General features: G+C 30.2%; 2 protein-coding genes across 5 annotated transcripts in view; one reads left to right on the top strand and one right to left on the bottom strand.

Annotated features, from left to right (window-relative positions):
- The window catches only part of LOC139510213 (prostaglandin G/H synthase 2-like), a 38,345-nt gene extending 25,444 nt beyond the window's left edge, over positions 1-12,901 (top strand). For all 4 annotated transcript variants that reach the window (XM_071296685.1, XM_071296683.1, XM_071296684.1 and 1 more), the window contains exons 7-11: positions 555-638; positions 1,652-1,898; positions 2,347-2,633; positions 3,370-3,514; positions 9,426-12,901. In XM_071296685.1, coding sequence (XP_071152786.1) covers positions 555-638; positions 1,652-1,898; positions 2,347-2,633; positions 3,370-3,514; positions 9,426-9,781 — 1,119 coding nt within the window. In that variant the 3' untranslated portion in view covers positions 9,782-12,901. The remainder of the gene's footprint in view (positions 1-554; positions 639-1,651; positions 1,899-2,346; positions 2,634-3,369; positions 3,515-9,425) is intronic.
- Positions 12,902-15,579: 2,678 nt separating this feature from the next.
- Positions 15,580-23,525, bottom strand: part of LOC139510215 (AP-3 complex subunit mu-2-like) — a 29,633-nt gene continuing 21,687 nt past the window's right edge. Inside the window, exons 9-13 of the mRNA XM_071296687.1 lie at positions 22,395-22,500; positions 20,940-21,098; positions 20,158-20,208; positions 16,988-17,056; positions 15,580-15,729 (exon numbers count right to left, since the gene is read on the bottom strand). Of these exons, the coding sequence (XP_071152788.1) occupies positions 15,664-15,729; positions 16,988-17,056; positions 20,158-20,208; positions 20,940-21,098; positions 22,395-22,500 (451 nt within the window). The 3' untranslated portion in view covers positions 15,580-15,663. The remainder of the gene's footprint in view (positions 15,730-16,987; positions 17,057-20,157; positions 20,209-20,939; positions 21,099-22,394; positions 22,501-23,525) is intronic.

The following is a 23,525-nucleotide window of genomic DNA, read 5'->3' as shown; positions in this document are numbered from 1 at the left end:
AAGAAAATGTCCTTAGTACATAGATGCCCCACTCGCACTATCATTTTCTATGTTCAGTCTGAGTGGACTGTGAAATTGGGGTAAAATTTTAACTTTAAGATTACACACATTATGCACAGATGAATTTGCTCTTTCGTCTACTCCATTGTCTATGAAATTTATGTCCCTCCTAAGGACAACTTGGGATACAAGTGGATCTCTAATTACAGAGTCAATTGTGGAATTCTCAAATAGACTATTAGAACTATTTATGTTTACTGACATAGTAATGACCACAGGTGTTCTGTGAAAGAAAGTTAAAAATTCAGTGCTGTTGGCATTTTTTTTCATCTTTTAATGGCTAAGAAATATTATTTTGTGCTTGGAATATATATTAGGAAATACACAATTCATTCATTTTTAGGTTATTTAGTACAAATGTTATTAGAAAGCCTTTTATTCTAAAGAGAGAAAAAAATGTTTTAAAAAATATATCTTGATTAAATTAAATTTTGGTACTTTCTAGATCTCTAAGGTTTGTAAATACATGTGTTCAGAATTCATATTATTTATAGGTTGATATGACACATGTATATGGAAAAAACAAGCATGATGAAAATCTATTAAGATCTTTTAAAGATGGCAAATTAAAAGCTCAAGTAAGTATATTTCATTATTATCAATATATAGAATGGAAAATTACGACATAAATTCATTTTGTAAAATAAAGTTATAACTGACTATTAACTGATTTTTTCTTAGAATTTATTATATGCTAATATTTACAAAATAAGTGCATTCATTCTAATACAATAAATGTAGCTGTAATGACAATGTCAGTGGATTTTTTAGAGAAAAAAAATACAGTTATCTCCCTTTGAGTGATTTGAATCAAAATTAAGGGAAAACGGTACTATTACATTTTCCCAGCATTAGGTTGGCCTTTTGTGTACCCAAGACAGGTGAAGGAAGTCAACTTAGGAGCGCCATGATTGGATGTAAGGGTACAACATATTTTTTTATTTATCTATGAATAACTGCAGTGTTTATATTTACAATATAAATTTTAAAACCTATTGAAATATTTTCTAGAGAATTATCCGAAAAGGCTTTAAAAATTTTATAAATTTGCTGCAAAATGACGGTGGGCATGGATAACATAAACAAGCTCCGTTGGAAATTGGTCATGATACTATTTGGCTTCAATTTTTAAAATAGAGTAATAAAGTACTAACACCACACATAACTGTTTTATCCAGGTTTTTATTATAAAAAGTGGTAAAATTAGAAAATGTTAGTATTGTCGCCTATGGCAGAATAAATAGTACCTTTTTCCCTAGTAGGAAAACTTGCATATAAAAAGATGTCAAATGTAATCAGTTAAAAAAAATTATCATCATATTCAACTTTTGTTTATGGTAATTTTATGTTTAGAAATTTCAGAAAAAAACACTCAAGCCTAAATAACTTAAAAAACACTAAAAATGAAAAGATAACGATATTAAAATACAGCAAAATCCTGAAATCACCAAACAAAATACATATTTTTTTCTAGGGGTTTTCAGTTTTATTCTTTTTCGTGTACATGTACTATTATATGAAAAAGTTATTAACTTAACTTAGAATTTATATACTATACATAAAAAATTAACAAAATGTTTCTTACTTTTAGACTGTAAATGGTGAAGAATGGCCACCTTTAAGTAAGGATGCCCAGGTAGAAATGCAGTACATTATGCCAGTACCAGAGGACAGCAAGTATGCCCTTGGTCACTCATTTTTTGGAAACCTCCCTGGACTATTCATGTATGCTTCCATCTGGATGAGGGAACATAATCGTGTATGTGATGTTATGAAAAAGGAACATCCAGAATGGGATGATGAAAGACTCTATCAAACAGGAAAATTGATATTATTAGGTTAGTTTCAAGGTTACACCTCTTATTCCCACTCTGTCAAGAACATGCTAGTGTAAGATAGAAGTAAATATTTCAAACAATATAGTTCCTATGTATAGCTGTAACTTTAAAAATATGGAAACAAATTTGGAATGAAATGAAAGCAAAATGGATTGCTGTTGAATTCTTATTGAATATTTCTTTGTTATTAAAAAAAAAATGCATGAATTTAAAAAAAAATAAAAAGGGGGAACATGTTGCCTTCTCCATTTACCTGTAGTTAACATTTAATTAACAAGCAATATAAGTGTGAAATATGGAAAAGTGTTACTGATTGTACTTAAAAATTAAAATTTGTAAAAAAAAAAACCCAATGATTTCAAAAAAGTAGAATACAAAATAAATTAATAATTCTTGTTACTGAAGTTTACATTGCTGATGAGTAAAATAATTCAATATTTATTTTCAGGGGAGACAATCAAGATTGTGATTGAAGATTATGTACAGCATTTGAGTAACTACAACTTTAAACTTCTTTTTGATCCTTCGTTGTTATTTGGTGAACCATTTCAATACCAGAACCGTATCGCTTTGGAATTTAATCACTTATATCATTGGCATCCATTGATGCCAGATGATTTCACGATCGGAGGAGTAAATTATACTATGAAGGATTTTTTGGTGAATCCAAAGCTTGTTATAAAACATGGAATGGCCACTTTTGTAGATTCGTTATCAAAACAGAATGCTGGTGCAGTAAGTAAACTCATATTATTTAATTCAAAATAAAGGGTCCACATTGTGTGTTCTGGGGGGGGGCACTTCATTACTTAGTTGATAGGGGCTGTCGCGGGGGATCTTTTACCCCACTCTTCCATGTTTCACGTAGGTAAAAATTTTACCTTTTCTCATATTGTTTGGGTTTGTGTGGTGTGTAATGAGAAAATTGGTTGGTCAATAAAACTCAGCCATGAATACCCAAGAAAGATGACAGACGAAGTTATGGAACTTAATTGACCTTTTCATATATTTCTGATAGTTTTCCCGACCTATTCCCATATTGTCAAGCTTGAAAAAGTGACCTATTCTAGCGACACGTCCTATCACCTTGTATATAGGAAGTGCCCTCCCCCCCCTGGATAGTAACAGGTTCTGCTAAAGATTGGTTTTTGGAAGTTTGAGAAAATGTGTGTGAAGAAAAATTTATCATATGAGTGAAAGACACATGGCCACCAATTGCTAGCATATCATACCTTTGTGATTATGATGAAAAAATGTTTTCCAATTATGCTTAGTTTCTGGAAAAAACTGAATTTTTTACTAATTGGAGGTACATTTGCAGTTGCAAGATCAAATTTATACTGCAACACTCCAGATAGAAAAAAGGACTGATTATCACTATTGCAAAAAAAAATGTTTTTAATTTATGCCTTTAACAAAATATTTCTTTTAGATGTCACTTTTAATATTGTTCATCTTTTTTTCCTTTCAGTTCACAGTAAGGAATCATGGAAAGTACACAGTGAATGTTGTGAAGGATTTAATCAAACATGGCCGTACATTACGTCTGCAGCCTTTAAATAATTATAGAAAACGTTTTAATTTAAAACCATTTAAATCATTTGAAGAATTAACAGGTCAGTAGATAAATTTACTTTAATTTAAATTTTGTGTCAATATTGAATAATAACTATATATTATAAACTTTTTTAAATGTAAAATTAATAATGCAATTTGATTAGATATGTTCAGTGGTCAACAAAGTGACCATACATCTTTCATCAGTATGCAACTGTCGACATCATATATAGCATGTATAGTTTTAGGAATATTTATGGCATGATGATCAAATAGATCATTATTAAACCAACATGAAATGAGGGACTTTGCTATATGTTAGTATCCAGTATACAAACAAGTCACTATGCAGTATGAGCTCTTATTGCGAACCCTATCTTAGTTTTCCATAGATTCACCTGCAAGTTACCTGTCCATTTAAACTTTTGGCAGTTCTATTGTCCCATCTAACAAATACAACAGGTATTGTTCTCTGTGTAGTTTATTCACTGGGACCTTTAAATTTCTTCCAAGAGAAATATATCACTCATTGATTAATTGACCTGAACAAAAAATTGAACTGTCAATGATGAAAAAATACTTATACCAATACTAAGTAAGGACTCACAAAACTGCATGTGGTGTTGTATTTATTCAATACCAATAACTTGTTTTTAATGTGTTCAATATTAATACTGATTCAAAAATTAAAAGTTGATTTCTGATCAAATATTCAATATTTTTGTGTGTTTGATAATTATTGCGAACGCTATCTTAGTTTTCCATAGATTCACCTGCAAGTTACCTGTCGATTTAAACTTTTGGCAGTTCTATTGTCCCATCTAACAAATACAACAGGTATTGTTCTCTGTGTAGTTTATTCACTGGGACCTTTAAATTTCTTCCAAGAGAAATATATCACTCATTGATTAATTGACCTGAACAAAAAATTGAACTGTCAATGATGAAAAAATACTTATACCAATACTAAGTAAGGACTCACAAAACTGCATGTGGTGTTGTATTTATTCAATACCAATAACTTGTTTTTAATGTGTTCAATATTAATACTGATTCAAAAATTAAAAGTTGATTTCTGATCAAATATTCAATATTTTTGTGTGTTTGATAATTATTGCGAACCCTATCTTAGTTTTCCATAGATTCACCTGCAAGTTACCTGTCGATTTAAACTTTTGGCAGTTCTATTGTCCCATCTAACAAATACAACAGGTATTGTTCTCTGTGTAGTTTATTCACTGGGACCTTTAAATTTCTTCCAAGAGAAATATATGGGTACGTCTAAACACCGCTCAGGACCTCCTGAGTGCACTCAGGACATACAATGTGCACTCAGGACCCTTTATAGTCATCGTATTTGCACACAGGATGGATGAATATGTTCGTTACATGCTGCTTATTTAAGAGTTAGATTTTGGTAGAATTTGAAATCGAACTTAGATAGATATGTTAATTCTTATGAAATAATGAGGGCACGTGTCACTGATTACACAACTACTGAGCCGTGAATTATCCAATCAACAAAATTGATTGGATTATGTTTATTGTTGTTTATGAATTGTGTTGTTAGTACTGTACGTGTTACGTTTAAAATGAATAGCACTATGTTATTAAGTTTTGTGAAAGTTGCAGTGAAAGTAGAGACTGATAAACATTTTCTTATGGCATGCACACTTTATGACCTTTTTCATGAATGTTAAAAATTTATTAAAGATTTTTACAGCCTTGCCATATATGACAAATTTCTTGAAATAGCAAGTTTCGAGGGGGGGGGGGCACTTCAAACTGTGCAAGAAGACTTAGTCGTGGTTTTGAACGTGGTTTGAACGGATTTCGTTTACTTACAAATCATTTAGAAATAATTACCAAATATGATAATTTTCAGAAAACGTAGACAAATTAGTTTTTCAGAACTTATTTTCACATTTGAATTCGTTCAACTGAAGGCTTGTATTACAGCTAGTCAAGAACAACTTTAATGAGAAAGATAAATCTTACCGTTAAAACACTCGTATTACTCAAGAATAAAATTACTGGAAAAGAACGATAAAAATGAGAAAGTTCACGTCTAACTACATGAGATTTGATTATTTGAAAAGCGTATTTTAGTAAGTACGGCTTCTACAGTGAAGAACGGATTCCCTTTACAAAACTAAATCTTAATTCATGAAAAGTATGACAATTTTATTTCCCTTTTCAAACTCGTTTAAGGAATTTATTACAGGACAAGAACGAGTTATAATAGGGGAATAAATCTACCTAAATGAAATTTTGATTGAATCGTTATGTTATACATACACAGCCTCTCATTGGTTAAAAAGTCGGTTAATTATTTGAATGAATCTCAAAGACAAGAAAATAGAACAAAACACACACACACACAATTGTATGAATAAGAATTAGAACAGAATGATACCAATATATTTATTTTTGAATTCAACGCTATTTTTAGTGAGTGATCTGTCCGGAAGCCCTGGAGTGCCACGCAAAAAACTACAACTTGCGCATGAGTTACTATCTTGCGCGCAAGTTGTAATGTTCGTTCATGGAACTCCAGGGCTTCCGTACTATTGTAATATATCTAGAGATATGAAAATACGAAAGAATTATTCTTTTTAATTTTTTTAACTAAATATAAATCTTTAACTTTTTATTGCACGAAAGGAGTAGGTCCGGTAAGGCCCCCTTTTGGCCCAAAAATATAACAGTTTTACAAAATTGTTAAAATGTAAACTTTTAGTTATTTATTGGACAGTTGAATGCTTCTGCTACATAAATATGGACTTTTTTGACAATACAATGCACATATATAGGGTTGTATCACCATTAAGTCATGGTAAATTACTGAAATCTTCAAAATTCTATCATTTTAGTTAAATTTTAGACGGTTTCCGTGTAAAACGAAAGTGGCCGCATTCGTGTTCATCCTTAATATTGCAATGAAAGTTGTATTTTATGATAATACATAACATATATAAAGGTTGTGGATAAACACGGATGCGGCCACTTTCATTTTTGACAAAAATCATCTGAAAAGTGACGTTTTATGGCATATTTGAGAGATTTTTCATATTTGAGCTTCAATCGGATCGTTTTTAATGACTTAATCAGTTAAAATCTTTCACATAAACTAATTGAATTGAGTGAAATAGACACTTAAGTGTTTAAAACATGGTCAAAATCTTTCGTCAGATGAAACTGAAATTTGAGGCCAAAATGAGTCCTTACCGGACCTACTCCTTTTAATAAAATACGAAAATCTGATTCTATACAAAGAATATAATAACGATATTTTTTTTTATCTATTAGGTTAATGAAATAAAATGAATTTTATGAACGAAAATTTCCTATATATATAACTATATATGTACATTTCTCATATTTCTCGACTGGCTTCAATTATTACAAACAAAAAGAAAAGGTTAACTTTATTTAATAGTTTTTTTTTTTCTAAAACAATATATATATATCTTCATTGTTCTTTATTTTTCAAAAGACATCTTGATTTTGCTTGTTTTCAAAGCTTACTTGTATGGGGTTTGTACCATCACTAATCACTCCTAATTATTAAAGATTAAACGACCTAATCAACATGATAATTGGTATTCAATATAATCCACGGTCATGCCTGACATATTTCCAAAAACGGCACGTGCCGATGAAATCTTCAATAACTCCTTAAATGTTAAAATAATTTAATAAAAACAAAAATTATTAGATGGAGAATTAAATTATCTATCGAATGCATACCTCCAACACTCACTAAAACATATAGTTCATGTCCTGAGTGCACTTTGTATGTCCTGAGTGCACTCAGGAGGTCCTGAGCGGTGTTTAGACGTACCGGAAATATATCACTCATTGATTAATTGACCTGAACAAAAAATTGAACTGTCAATGATGAAAAAATACTTATACCAATACTAAGTAAGGACTCACAAAACTGCATGTGGTGTTGTATTTATTCAATACCAATAACTTGTTTTTAATGTGTTCAATATTAATACTGATTCAAAAATTAAAAGTTGATTTCTGATCAAATATTCAATATTTTTGTGTGTTTGATAATTATTGCGAACCCTATCTTAGTTTTCCATAGATTCACCTGCAAGTTACCTGTCGATTTAAACTTTTGGCAGTTCTATTGTCCCATCTAACAAATACAACAGGTATTGTTCTCTGTGTAGTTTATTCACTGGGACCTTTAAATTTCTTCCAAGAGAAATATATCACTCATTGATTAATTGACCTGAACAAAAAATTGAACTGTCAATGATGAAAAAATACTTATACCAATACTAAGTAAGGACTCACAAAACTGCATGTGGTGTTGTATTTATTCAATACCAATAACTTGTTTTTAATGTGTTCAATATTAATACTGATTCAAAAATTAAAAGTTGATTTCTGATCAAATATTCAATATTTTTGTGTGTTTGATAATTATTGCGAACCCTATCTTAGTTTTCCATAGATTCACCTGCAAGTTACCTGTCGATTTAAACTTTTGGCAGTTCTATTGTCCCATCTAACAAATACAACAGGTATTGTTCTCTGTGTAGTTTATTCACTGGGACCTTTAAATTTCTTCTAGGAGAAATATATCACTCATTGATTAATTTACCTGACCAAAAAATTATCTTCTTTTTTATTGAAATACTTCTAATAACTCACATAAACTGTATGCAATATTGTATTTATTCAATATTATCATTAATATATTTTCAATCTGTTCAATATAAAATCTGGTTTAATACTAAAAAGTTTATTTCAGACACATTTTTTAGTATTTTCCAATGAATTTACATGTTTTTGTTGTTGTTCATTAATAGACTTATGTTTATGAAGACCTTAATTTAAAGATAATAATATTCAAATCTTTATTTATCAAACACACAAAAATATTGAATATTTGATCAGAAATTAACTTTTAATTTTTGAATCAGTATTACAAATGTAATATTGAACACATTAAAAATGAGTTACTCCAGGTATTGAATAAATACAACACCACATGCAGTTTTGTGAGTCCTTACTTAGTATTGGTATACAGGTATAAGTATTTTTTCATCATTGACAGTTAAATTTTTTACTCAGGTAAATTAATCAATGAGTGATATATTTCTCTTGGAAGAAATTTAAAGGTCCCAGTGAATAAACTTCACAGAGAACAATACCTGTTGTATTTGTTATATGGGACAATAGAACTTACAAAAGTTTAAATGGACAGGTAACTTGCAGGTGAATCTATGGAAAACTATGATAGGGTTCGCAATAAAAATTGAATATTATTATTTTTAAATTTAGGTCTTTATAAACATAAGTCTATAAATGAACAACAAAAAAAACATGTAAATTCATTGGAAAATACTAAAAAATGTGTCTGAAATAAACTTTTTAGTATTAAACCAGATTTTATATTAAACAGATTGAAAATATATTAATGATATATTGAATAAATACAATATTGCATACAGTTTATGTGAGTTTATAGAAGTATTTCAATAAAAAAAGAAGGTAATTTTTTGGTCAGGTAAATTAATCAATGAGTGATATATTTCTCCTAGAAGAAATTTAAAGGTCCCAGTGAATAAACTTCACAGAGAACAATACCTGTTGTATTTGTTAGATGGGACAATAGAACTGCCAAAAGTTTAAATCGACAGGTAACTTGCAGGTGAATCTATGGAAAACTAAGATAGGGTTCGCAATAACGTTATTTAGTTATAAATGTTTGTCTTGATTTAAATTTCTATCCTTTCTTGAACATACCATAGGCTTGCTTACTTAATTTAAAAAAAATTCCCGTGAGGATTTCATTTATGCAAAAAATGCAACCACATGATCATTGCAATACATGCAACTACAACTTGCTTAATTTTGTTTTGCATAAAATAAATTTGTATTAATATATACTCTACTTAATTCTTAAATATTTTCTTCAGATGATGATTGTATATCTTTTTGTAGGTAATAAATGGTTAGCAAAAGAATTAGAGAACTTTTATGGAGACATTGAAGCAGTAGAATTTTATGTTGGTCTAATAACTGAAAAACGTCGTCCTAAAGCTGTGTTTGGTGAAGCAATAGTTGAAATGGGTGGACCATATTCAGTTAAGGGACTAATGGCTAACCCCATCTGTAGTCCTAAATATTGGAAACCCTCCACTTTTGGGGGGAGTGTAGGATTTGATATAGTAAATACAGCAACTATAGAAAAACTTTTTTGTCAAAATATAAAAGAAGACTGTCCTGTGGTATCATTTAAAGTTCCTGGTTTTGTAGAGGAACCAGAAAAACCAGAAGACCAACATGGAGAATTATAATGCTCAGATCTTTGTTAATGTATAATTGTGTTGACTGGAAGTAGATGAACGAATTACCAAAATGTGTTTTGTTTTGAGATTTAAACTGAATTCCAAATAACTTAGCATAAACTATAACATATCAGAATTTTGTTGCTCAGATTTTTGTGTATACTATAATATCATTCAATTTCATATCTATGGATCTTTTTTGTTCTAAAAACTATTAAAGTTATTAATTACTCTTTCACTTTGGGTTCAATTTACACACTTGTAATTGCCTTTCAAAACAAACTAAATTTAAATATCTGTATGGGAAAGAAATTTCTGAATATACTAACAAACTAACCATTTATTAATTATATACCTATACAATTTATGCAAATTAAGAGACTATTACAATTACTTATGTATTTTTGAAATAATCAGCAAACAACAACCTTTGGGGTTTTAAATTGAAGTTTGTCAATAACATCTAATCAATTTTTGTGGATATTTATATAATGTAATTACTGCAGGAATTTTGGAGAAAATATAAAATATAAGAAATTTATATGTTTTTTTTAATAGTATACAGCTCATCCATTCATTTGAGCTTTTCACACACTTTGTCTTAAGGATCAAGATAGATAACTTTTTCCCTTTTCATTTTTTTTAAATCCGTGATGTTTATTCTATATGTCTGCCTCCTAAACAAGAAACTGTCTAAAATAGTACATGAACTTTAATTTACTCTTTCAAAAATGACCACTTGTTATTTTAATGGAAAACATAAAGATTTTAAAATTGCATAATAATTTGTTCAATATAGAAAAAAAGGTTTTAACAATGATGCTTATTTTTTTTTTTATACCTAACAGGTCACCTTTTACAGAAAATAATGTCTGCCATTCTGTCATTTTGAAATCCAACAGTTGTCCAGACTATTTTTTATTGTGCCAGTAGAAATTCAGCAGATTTTTGCCTCATACGTGTTGTTGTGTTTTTTTGTGTATATTTGTTTGCATTATTAGTGTATTTTGTATGCATCAGTGTAAAATTGTGAGCTGAGTATAGATTGAGCTTGCCTTTAGATGCTGATAACCTACTTTTCACTGTTTTACAGCTTATTGATTTAGCAGCAGACTGGGGCATTTTATGTCATCCTTGCAAATCTGGATTTTCTGTGAACATTAATTTTGTTTATTATTAAAAACTTTTCTTTGAATATTTCAAAAACATTTTTTGTATATTACTTTTTATTTAAATACATTTCATAACAAATTATCATGTTCATAATATAAATATTATTTAGACACATTTGATTTGACTGTAATAACAGATTACTGTTAATTCAAAAATTGTGTGCATTTCTTATTATGATTTCTATAAAAGGTAAAATATGGAAGATTAATGATTGTGATTTAATGGAAATCTACGTACAGTTGTGTATTGGATATAGATATGAAAGTTCTTATTATCACGATACTCAACCAGTCACATTATTAACATAAATAAAAGCTTCACAATAATTTCTGAATTTACTGTATTGGATTTAAACTAATAAATTAATAAGTTTTTCTTCATTGGTTTCACGTAAATGTTGTTACTATCTTGCCTGCCTCAAAATTTCCCTGCATTTTAATCATTTTCATAGCATCACACCGACTTTGCTCACTGATTAAAAATTAGGGCATTTATTTCATCTTGTCATGATATATACATAAAGGCAAGTGAATAATCTCATATAACATGTATTAATATGAATTTATTCTTAAAAATGATTAAAAAAAAAAGTGAAAACTTTATTAAAAAAAAACAAAACAAAAAAAACAAGATTGTTCAAATTAAATTCTTTATATTTCTTTTAAAAAAGAAATGCAAGGTTCAAATTCTCAATGCTTTCAATGCTTTGGGTGAGAATTAATTGCAAAAATAATAAAATAACTTATCAATTCTCAATCAGCTTGACACAAATGAAATGTATTAATAAGTATCCAGTATGTTGTTTAATGTTAGGTTTTTATTTTTGCTGTGTTCAGACAGGATTGTAATTTGATGGATACATGTTTTTAATTTATTTATATGAATATTGAACATCTAATTTAGGTTGTTTTAGAATTGTTTTCCCATTATTTCATTCCTTTAAACATTATTATGATGCTCATATTTTCATATCTGTATGTATCAGGGTAATTGCAGACAATAGTAAATGGACATGTTAATCTTTTTTCTTAATTTAGAAAATTTTTTTACTTTTGAATTGACATTTCATAGAAATGCATTGAAGTTATGACTTACTATGGCCCAATAAACTAACTGACAACTCTTTTGACGTTGAGCATAAATCTGTAGGCGCTTTTAATTTTGTTTGAATACTTTTACTAACAAGCTGGCTTGATTTTGTTCTAGGGTATTTGATCTTATTTGAATTTCTTGACAATGTTGTTTGATTATTGCTTAAACTGGCATCTGTAGATAACTGCTATATCGCTCAAAGAAAACATGAAGCTCATTGTTTGCTTGGGTTAAATCATTTTATTGTTGATAGAAATTTTGAATCACAATCAAGCCAAGTCAAAGCATCTTTAAAACTTGTACATGTTTATAATAGGTCCCCCCCCCCCCCAGATATATATCTTTATACAACTTCCTGACAGACTACATATTTTTCCTGCTGAAAGTTATATAAATAACTTGTTCATCTGTGGTATGGATATTTTTTATAATATGTATATTGTATCTGAAAGCTTCATTATCAAATTAGAAGTTTCATAAAAAATTGATTGTATGGGAGTGAAAAGTAAATAGCACAAGTTGTGTGTTTCCTAGATTCTGAATTCCTATGAATCTCCTCTTTAAAGGCACTTAAAGTGTATTCATCTACATACACCCTTCATAGACAGGTTCCATAGTACAAAATGTATGTAAATCCAGCATAATGGTAAAAAACATGTGACCTCAATTTCTGCTGATCTTATGATTTGTGATTTAATGATAAATGTTACTAGTTAATGAACAAGTATAAATTTGTCTTTTTATGAATATAATGGTGTGTTATTAATATATGCATTTATAGTTATATTTTTTGAATTTTTACAACATGAATTGTTCAATATGTATTCAATTATACCTACGCACAAAATTAAAACATTAAGACATATATTGTTTTATTTATCTTGATGCATTAAGCAGTTTGAAACTCAGGCAACCCATATTTAATTTCTTTTAATAATAATTATGGAACATTACTCCCCCAGGTGTGAGATTTTCTCGCTGTGTTGAAGACCCATTGGTGGTCGTCTTATCTTCTCTTTGGTCAGGTTGTTGTCTCTTATATTCCGTATTTTCATTCTCAATTTTATAATGGTATATGGTAAAATAAAAGAAGAATGATTCCATAGGACACAAATGACTGGCTTTTCAATATAAGGCAAATTCAGTTCCTTTTCCAAGGGACATAACTCAAGAATAGTGATACTGACACCAACCAAACTCTTTCTTGATCTGTTAGGTGGTTTTAAGCCTTGTGATTAAGTTTAATAACACTTGGTTGAGGGAAAGTAAAATTTAAGGGGGAAATTTGAGTGTAAATTTATCATGTTGTTCATTTGTAAAGGGACATAACTTGAGAAAGGTGAAAGTGACGCCACCAAGATTCAAACTTGATTTGTGCTTGGTGGTTATAACCATAGTATACCAGTTTCATAACATTTGATTGAGGCAAGCTTAGCAATGTTCCAATAATAAAAGGGTCAAAATAAAGTTTCTGAGCGAAAACTAATTTTGGATGAACCAATAGATGGATGTACAGATAGGACAGATGTAAGGACGAAATAGGGTAAAACATAATGCCCACACAGTCAGCTACTGAATGACAATATTTGGTTGCATGTGATAGTAGTATAATTGTTTTTGTCCCCATTTGTTACCTGTTGACTAGTCTATATCGAAACTGAAACCCCAAAGCAGTGACAGTTTTTTCATCACCTTCAAATAAATTTGCTAAAATTTATATAGATACATTTCAAACACATTTATGAATATTTGTAAGAAATACTACTTTGTATGCCTTCTTTATTCTAGGGTAGGCATACTTTGTATGGAAATATCCTATGGTGAACCATAGTTATCAAGTCATTTTTTCCCCATGTCCTCCCATTTGTGTGCTTTAGTGACAAGTTTTAAACCTCTGGATAAGATGTGTTTCTACCTTATCATATATATATATTGGGGAATATCTGTTGTTGAAGAAGGTATTTCCATTGACGTGATAAGGCATTGCCACCATTTGTATGCTCTGGTGGTAAGGTTGTGTTTTTATGCCCCACCTACGATAGTAGAGGGGGATTATGTTTTCTGGTCTGTGGCTCCGTTCGTCCGTCCATCTGTTCGTCCGTCCGTCTGTGCGTCCGTCTGTGCGTCTGTTCGTCCATCCGTCTGTGCGAAATTTCAGGTCAAAGTTTTTGGTCAAGGTAGTTTTCGATGAAGCTGAAGTCCAATCAACTTGAAACTTAGTACACTTGTTGCTTATGATATGATCTTTTTAATTTTAAAGCCAAATTAGACTTTTAACCCCCAATTTCACAGTCCACTGAACATAGAAAATGAAAGTGGGAGTTTCAGGTTAAAGTTTTTGGTCAAAGTAGTTTTTGATGAAGCTGAAGTCCAATCAACTTGAAACTTAGTACACTTGTTGCTTATGATATGATCTTTCTAATTTTAAGCCAAATTAGACTTTTGACCCCAATTTCACGGTCCACTGAACATAGAAAATGAAAGTGGGAGTTTCAGGTTAAAGTTTTTGGTCAAGGTAGTTGTTGATGAAGCTGAAGTCCAATCAACTTGAAACTTAGTAAACTTGTTGCTTATGATATGATCTTTTTAATTTTAAAGCCAAATTAGACTTTTGACCCCAATTTCACGGTCCACTGAATATAGAAAATGAAAGTGGGAGTTTCAGGTTAAAGTTTTTGGTCAAGGTAGTTTTTGATAAAATTGAAGTCTAATCAACTTGAAACTTAGTGCATATGTTCCCTATAGTATAATCTTTCTAATTTTAATGCCAAATTAGATTATTACCCAATTTCACGTTCCATGGTTTATGGTAAAGGATAGTGCATGTGGGGCATCAGTGTACTTTGGACACATATTTTCAAAACATGCAAAGCCTTGTTTGCTAAGATTTTTAAGTAGTCCATTGATCACTGGCATGTTAACACTGAAGTTGTGACTTTAAAACCCTTGCTTTAGGCAAGATGTGTTTGACTTTGATCTTACTTTACTAGAACTGGAAGTTTTCCTGCAGAAGTTCAAAAGTTCACTCCAGATACTCCAATTTCCTCCCATCAATAAAAACTAGCTACCATGAAATATCAAACAATACAAGAAAGTGGCAGTAAATATCAACAATCAAAGCACATACGGTATCTTACAATATATTACTTTGAAATAGCACTAACACATTCTGTGGAAACATTATTTTCGTGGGTATCAATTTTTTTGTGGGTATCAATTTTGGTGGATTGCTGAAAACTTGGATTTTTGAAGATATTTGATTTCGTGGTTTTGCCAATCTCTGCATACAAAATCTATTACAAATATGTTATTTGTTGAACATTTAAATTCGTGGTTCACCTGTACCAACGAAACCCACTAAAAATTGGTATCCAACGAATAATAATGAATCCAGGGTAATAATTTTCTGACTTCCTACATGTTACTTTCTTGATGTACAATGTATTTCTTAAGATGGAGATGAATTCATTATTTGGCTGGATTGACTAAATTACATAATTTTCATTATAATGCTGTATGTCACATCACAATGAAATGAATCATTCAAGGCATAAAGAGATATTTTATATTGCACTTTTTTGTTCATAACACAACGAATAAAATTAAACTGCTATAAAGTTTTATGTTCAAGTCCTGATCTGGAATTTTCCAGCTTTGGTAATATATTTCACTCCTTTGAATGGTTTGTATTTCTGAAAAATAAAAAAAAATATTAACATCAAAAACTTATTTAACTATTTGAACTTTAGTAGTATATATATTTTCCTCATGCTACTGGGTTTTAAGCAAGAAACAACCAATTTATTAATCAAAATTTTCAAATATATATGTAAGCAAAAATCACTTAGATCAAAATTGATAAAGAGGGCATGATATGCCCATCACATTTTTTTTTTAAAGAATAAAGGTCCATAACTCCTCAATGTCATATCAGAAATTAATAATAAACAAGAATGTGTCCCCAGTACATGAATGCCCCATTCGCACTATCATTTTCTATGTTCAGTGGACCGTGAAATTGGGGTAAACCCTCTAATTTGGCATTAAAATTAGAAAGATCATATCATAGGGAACATGTATACTAAGTTTGAAGTCGATTGGACTTCAACTTCATCAAAAACTACCTTGACCAAAAACTTTAACCTGAAGCGGGACAGACGGACGAACGAACGAACGGACGGACGAACAGACGGACGGACGGACGCACAGACCAGAAAACATAATGCCCCTCTACTATCGTAGGTGGAGCATAATAAAGAAAACATAATGCCCCTCTACTATCGTAGGTGGGGCATAAAAAAGAGGTTATTTAAATAAATATAAGCCAGTCACCAAAGTTTAATGGAAATTGCTAAAAGCACTTTTAAGTAATTTCCAAAAACTAGAAAGGCAACCCTTTTTTTATGAGAACATTTTGTAAAATCCAATAACTCAAAATCATAAATTCTTAATTTTTAAAATTCCTAAGGGATCATATGTCAATATATTGAACAATGTACAAAAGTTTCTTGCAAATTGGTTTAAGTGTTTTTGAGTAATTTTTGACATGTTGAAGACGGACAGACAACTGTATTCCATATACTTACTTTTAAACAGGCCTATAAAAATAGTAGGTGAAAAATGTCATGTGATGTCGAGCAATCTGAGCTAGTTTGGTGGAATTCTGTTCAGTCTTTTTCTTTTTAAATCAAACAACTTCAGATGTTTTTTTTCAAATTTGGGTCTATTAGTCCACGTAGTTTCAAAAGATTTTTGTAATGTCTTCATGTTATTTGTGTTGTTGGGTTGCTATCCCAGTGATAAATACCCCACATCTCTTTTTGTTAATATTACAAAAAAAACTATTTATGATATGTGAAGGGAAGAAATTGGCGGAAGAGCTCATCTTCGGACAAAATTAGCTTAAATTAATACAAAGTAAACATTCAAGATTAGTCTGAAAGTACCTACCTCACCATACATATCTAATCTGTTGACCTTGACCCCAGAAATAGCCATCTGACTTATTGTAAAATGTAACTGAAATAAAAACACAAAAATATAGTAGACTTGATTTTAATAATTGAATAATTATAAATTACCAAATTTTGGACACCCCCTCTACATTTTTTGCAATCATCCAAATGCATGCAAAAATGAGTCATGTAGGGATTTTGCCTACTGAAGCAAGGCTTCCAAACGTTTAGGCAATCTTTTTAACTTAACATATTCCTTTGCACCAGCAATCTTTTTTCTGGTCATAAATAAAGGCAACAGTAGTATACTGCTGGTAAAAATTTATAAATCGATTGAGAAAAAAACAAATCTTGATTACAAACTAAAACTGAGGGAAACACATCAAATATAAGAGGGGAACTATGACACAACAGAAACACAACATTAAAATGTAACACACAGAGAAAAGATCTATAATATAACAATAGCCATTTTCCTGACTTGGTAGACGACATTTTAAGGAAAAAATGGTGGGTTGAACCCGGTTTTGTGGCATGCCAAACCTCCCACTTTTATGGCAATGTTAAATATAACATTAAAATTACAAAATTACATGACAGGACTACAATACAAATAAATGGGAGAACACATAGGACAAAGAAACACACGAATAAAAGCTACAAAAGGTACCAGGTTTAAAATAAAAGTGACATCTGTAGTAATTACTCTTTAAAACAAGCCCTTCCGGTTCCTCCCCTTTTTGAAATGGAGGGTTATTAGTTGTCAGACAGATGACATTTTACTTGTTCACCTGATAGATAAACATTTTTGTACCAGACATCAACAAATTTTTATGAAATTATTTCTCATGTTTTATTGGTTTGCATCTAAAAAGTTTAGCAAGTAGGATTTTAGAATGATACGATAATAAAATTAAAAAGGTTTTCAAGTTAACATCAACAGATAACATTGTTAATAGAAGTAGAAGTGTGAGGATGCACACAGGTGTGAAATTGAATATTTATCTGAAATCTTTTAAATTGATAAAAATATTACTTATACCTTTATCTAAATTGATCTCAAGTATTTACTCAAATAAAAAATGTGGAATGAACTATTTAAATGCAGCAATGCTTGACAAAAGTACACAGATTTCATTTATGGTATTAAGTCTATGTTCATAGATTTCTCACTATCAAGTCAATACAGGTATTATAAAAATGTGTTATTACTGTATATTACCACAACAAATTATGTGCAAGTTCATGTCAGTTCACAGAATTCGTATCAAAAACACACAAATTTATCATTTTCACGACAGTCCTGTCCTTGATTCCTTAATTATAAACCTTTATTAAATGTGACAACGTTCATTTTGATTGGATAACGTCACTTTCTTCCATGTCATCAATTGACAATTGATGTTATGGGATGTACGCACAAGCACAGATGGCATATGAGATATGACAGATTTTAAATACATGTTTTAACATTCCTTTCTGTCAGTTTCTTTAGAATGGAGATAACAATATTGTATTTTAAGCTCTGACGGCATCAATTTGGGATTTGATTGTCGCAAATACCTGTTTACTGTCTCCGCTAATGTGTTGCCAGTAAACTTAATTTGCGACCATCAAATCCCCAATTGATGCTGATTGAGCTTAAAATACAATACAGTTATCTTTCAATTGAATGTGACCTTAGTTTTTGATCATGATATCAATGTATGACTTTTTTACCATGTACGCCACACACCTTCTAGTAGTAATGAATAATAATGTCAAGTTTCGTAACTGAGCTCAGTAAAAGTTAAGAGGGCAAATATTTTGCAACAGAAGGAAAAGCAGATTATCATAGGCCTTTAGCCAACCAATCAGTGAGGTTCTAATAAATTAAAAAAAATGTTCTTACATAACAAATATTAATTAAATTCATTATTTCCTTTATTGGTGTTTGATAAGCAGGGACCACTGCCCTTTACCAGGGGTTCAAAATAACATTTGGTATTGGAAGGTCCAGGACCTTTGACACTCCAAACTGAAAGGTCCACCACCTAAATTACAGGTCCTACTTTTACTTGAAATATTTCATAACTCAGTAAGATACAAAATTAATGTGCTTTTGTTATTAGGTTAACTTGTTTAATTGTCAGTGTTTCTGTTGTATAACATGTTTAATAATAAATGTAATTGTCTTGTATATGAATTCACATAATCTTTTTTTTGTATTGGGGAGGGTGTCACTGTGGGTGGGTGCGTTGTCTTGTAGTTTTTACTATAGATTAATATAAAGGGCCATATGTATCTCTTTTTTTATATTGTTCAATTCATACTCGAGAATACAATTAAAGTTCAAATTAAAAGCTGTTTTAAAAGTGTGTCACATCTAGTTGCACTATTATATTAGTTCATCTGTGGAAATAAAGTAAAAAACTTCCAGATTATACTGGCCTTCAAAATTGAGAAAAAATTACCTCTTGGAATTGTAGTAATATGTTCACACTATAAAAACATCTACATGTAATATCAACATTTGTTAATGATGAAGAAAATTACATTTTATTGGATTTTGACACGAAAATTTGTGAACTTAAAGTAATTTTGAGTTTCTGTATAAAAATATTTTCCTTCTTTCACTTTCTTTTCAATATATCTTTTGGTTTACAATTCTAGTCTTCATCATCATCAAACATGTATTTTGTCACCTGCCTGGAATTATTTTTTTTTTAATGTATTTGATCGGCAAATCCGGAATTACACTTATCCGCCACTGGAATCTGATCCAGTATTGTAATTGGCTTCACCTCCAGTTTATGGCATGCATTGATTTTCAATGTTGTTTATGTCAGTCAAATACGATTTGACTCAGATTTACAAATAACTTGTTGGCGATTTTCGGTATAAAACTAGTGGTTGAACAAAATGAACATCGCTGTTATAAATTATAAAGATAAAAATAAATTTTGAGATCATTTGGAAATTTTGGTTAAAAAGGTCAGCAAAGCAAAGTTAATTTTTATATTCTTTCAAATTGAAGGTCCGTCAGGTGTAGCTAAAAAAACGAAAGCCTGATTGCAATAGTGGAAGGTCGCAGACCTCGGAACCACCGCTAATTTGAACCCCTGGCTTTACTATTTTTTAGACAAAAGTAATTAGTAAAGTTCTATATTTATTTGACACACTTACATTTAATGTAGGATTACTCTCTGGAATGGTTGATCCTGTCTGTAAACTTATCTAAAATGCAAAAAAAATAATACATGTAAAGCAAAATACCATTGACATTGAAGAATCTTTTTTTGTTGACATTTTATGCAAAATCTTTCTTTTCAAACTGGGTGACATTTTAACTATTGAAAAGCTTGAAAAGTCAGAACAAAAGAGTAATTTTCTTAATTTAAATATTCATTGTGATATTTATATCTTTTTTAATGGTATTTTAAAAAAAAAAATGTGGTCCACTAATGATTTATTTGACCAAAAAATGGAAGTACAATGTGTTATAGCATGTTATTTAGCATAGCAATAACTTATTGTTATAGATAAAATTTCATCAAATTTTAAAGACAAGATGATATGAATTTAATTTTCTTACAAAATTTGAGAGAAACATTTACCAGCACTCAGCTACAAATATTTCAATAAATCCCATTGAGAAAAAAGACCAACAAAAAGTGTCATACTAATTGTAACTGTAATTTAACACAGTTCATCATTCTATATATTGTCCTCAATTTGAATGAAATATTTGCAACTGGAAGTTAAGCAACCAACAATCAATCAATATATTATGTAAAAATAAGTATATTAGTTTATGAAAACCATATCTATCCTTATCTTTGAAAATTTTATTCCTTCTGTCAGGGGTTGAATTATTACATTGAAAAAGTACTCATTGTAAAAGTTCAGACAAGGTGTTATTACTTATATTTACTAATAAAAATATAGTAAATTCATAAAATACATACATTTCCTTTGATATTTGGTAGCTTGGTAGTATCAATTCTTCCCACATCCCAAGTCATAATCTTTGACACAGGGTCAAATGTATATTTTCCTTGAGATGGTGTTAATGTCACATTTAATACTGCTTTAGGAAATGGTACTTCCATTGTTACATTTTCAATCTGAAAAATAAAAAAAATGTTTAAAAATTAATTTAACCTACATGAAATTAGAGTTGTTTTCTGTTTTGTTTATAATTTATAGTCCATGCCATACACTAATATTCATGTGAAAAATGACTTGTGAAACGGACCTACACAAACTTTAACATTGGTAGCCATCATATTTGTCAATATTTAACACATGGCTTACGCTCGGTATAAAGTTATTGACAAATATAATGCCTGGTAGCTACCTATGTTAAAATAAGCATAAAGCATGAAAGGAAAGACTTATTTCCTAAGTCTACCAATGAGTTGGAGCTAGATATATTATATAGAAACCTGTCTATTGTTGAAGACTGAACGTTGCCCACTAAATGTCTTTTATGTATTTGCGTTTTTCTGTTGCTGAATTAGTAACACATACTCAAAATCTTCATTTATCCATACACATAATAACAAAGCCAATAATTTTCCCATGCCATGAAACTTGAATTTCTGATATGTATAAAAGGATTTTTCACAGTATAAATGTGAATGCTGTATTATTTAAGGAATACTAATTTTCATGGATTTGGTGGGTACAGGCCAGGTGAGCCAGCAATTTAAATGTTAAACTAACTATAAATTTAACAGACTTTTGTAAAACCACAAAATCAAATATCCATGAAATAACCGTTTTTCTTGAATCCAGGAAAAGGAGTAGGTTCAGTAAGACTCCTTTTTGGCCCCAAAACTATAGCAGTTTTACAAAATTGTTAAAATGTAAACTTTTAGTTATTTATTGGACAGTAGAACGCTTCTGCTACATAAATATGGACTGTTTTTGACAATACAATGCACATATATCGGGTACTAGCACCATTAAATCATGCTAAATTACTGAAATCTTCACAAATCTAGCATTTTAGTAAAATTTTAGACGGTTTTCCTGTGAAACGAAAGTGGCCACATTTGTGTTCATCCTTAATATTGAAATGTAAGTTGTATTTTATGATAATACATAACATATATAAAGGTTAAGGATGAACACGGATGCGACCACTTTCATTTTTGACAAAAAGCATCTGAAAAGTGACATTTTACGGCATATTTGGTAGATTTTTCATATTTGAGCTTGAATCGGGTCGTTTTTAATGACTAAATCAGTTAAAATCTTTCACATAAACTAATTGATTCAAATGAAATAGACACTTAAGTGCTTAAAAAGTGGTCAAAATCTTTCGTAAGATGAACCTGAAATTTGAGGCCAAAATCGGTCCTTACCGGACCTACTCCTTTCCCATGAAATAAATGAATCAACAGTATCTTACTTACAGTTTTGCCCATGGTTTGTTTTGGTCCTATTGTAACTTCAAATCTGCCTCCACTACCCTCTCTATACATAATGTTCTGTTTGACATATACTGGAATGGCTACCATACTACAATAATTACATCTAATTTAGATATATGTTTCATTATAATTCTTTATTCTGATTGGCTAACTGTACATCACATGTTATTCCTTAAGCAATTGTATTACTCAATAAAACTTTTCATTCATGATAACACGTGGTCCCACAATAAAGTGCACAGGTGAATTAAATAAAAAAAAATATATAAAATTCGTGTTTTCATGATCATAGCTAAATCAAAGTGCTGGATAGCACCTCTGGAAAGTTTGCAAGTGTACAGGTATATGTTATAGACATGTATTATTTCAAATATGTATTTAATCACAGTTTTGATTTTTCAAACTAAACCATTGTCTCGCCAGCAATTTCCAAAAATCACTTTTTATGCCCCATTTATGGGCATTATGTTTTCTGGTCTGTGCGTCCATCTGTCCTTCCGTCTGTCTGTCCCATTCAGGTTAAAGTTTTTGGTTGAGGTAGTTTTTGAAGAAATTGAAGTCCAATCAACTTGAAACTTAGTACACATGTTCCCTATGATATAATCTTTATAATTTAAATGCAAAATTAGAGTTTTTACTCCATTTTCACGGTCCACTGGGGCATCCATGTACTATGGACACATTCTTATTTTATATACATTGTATCTATACTTCTAAATCTAAAGACCGTTTTTATGTTCACCTGATAAATGTATAATTGAAGAAAGCTACATGTCAAACTTATATATATATATACTTGATAGGGTATACTGAAAATTTCACCCGTTTACATCTAGAATGGTAAAAGGGATGTCAACAAAATTCAAACTTAACTTGTGTTTTGTGGTTATAAGCATTGTGTATAAGTTTCATAAAATTGGGTTCAGGCAAACTTAAGTAAGAGAACAGAAATCAATTTTGGGATGTATGGATGTACGTTCAAGTAAGGGACGTACATACTTACAGAAAAAACAAAGGATAAAACTCAATATGGTGGGGGCATAACAATAGTAGTATGACCTCAGGAATAAAAAGTTTATACACACTAGATTCATACAAAGTTGATCTGAGGTG

The sequence above is a fragment of the Mytilus edulis genome, chromosome 2 (assembly GCF_963676685.1).
Source record: "Mytilus edulis chromosome 2, xbMytEdul2.2, whole genome shotgun sequence".
Classification (NCBI taxonomy): Eukaryota; Metazoa; Mollusca; class Bivalvia; order Mytilida; family Mytilidae; genus Mytilus; species Mytilus edulis.
This window is presented reverse-complemented; position numbering and strand designations above follow the sequence as displayed.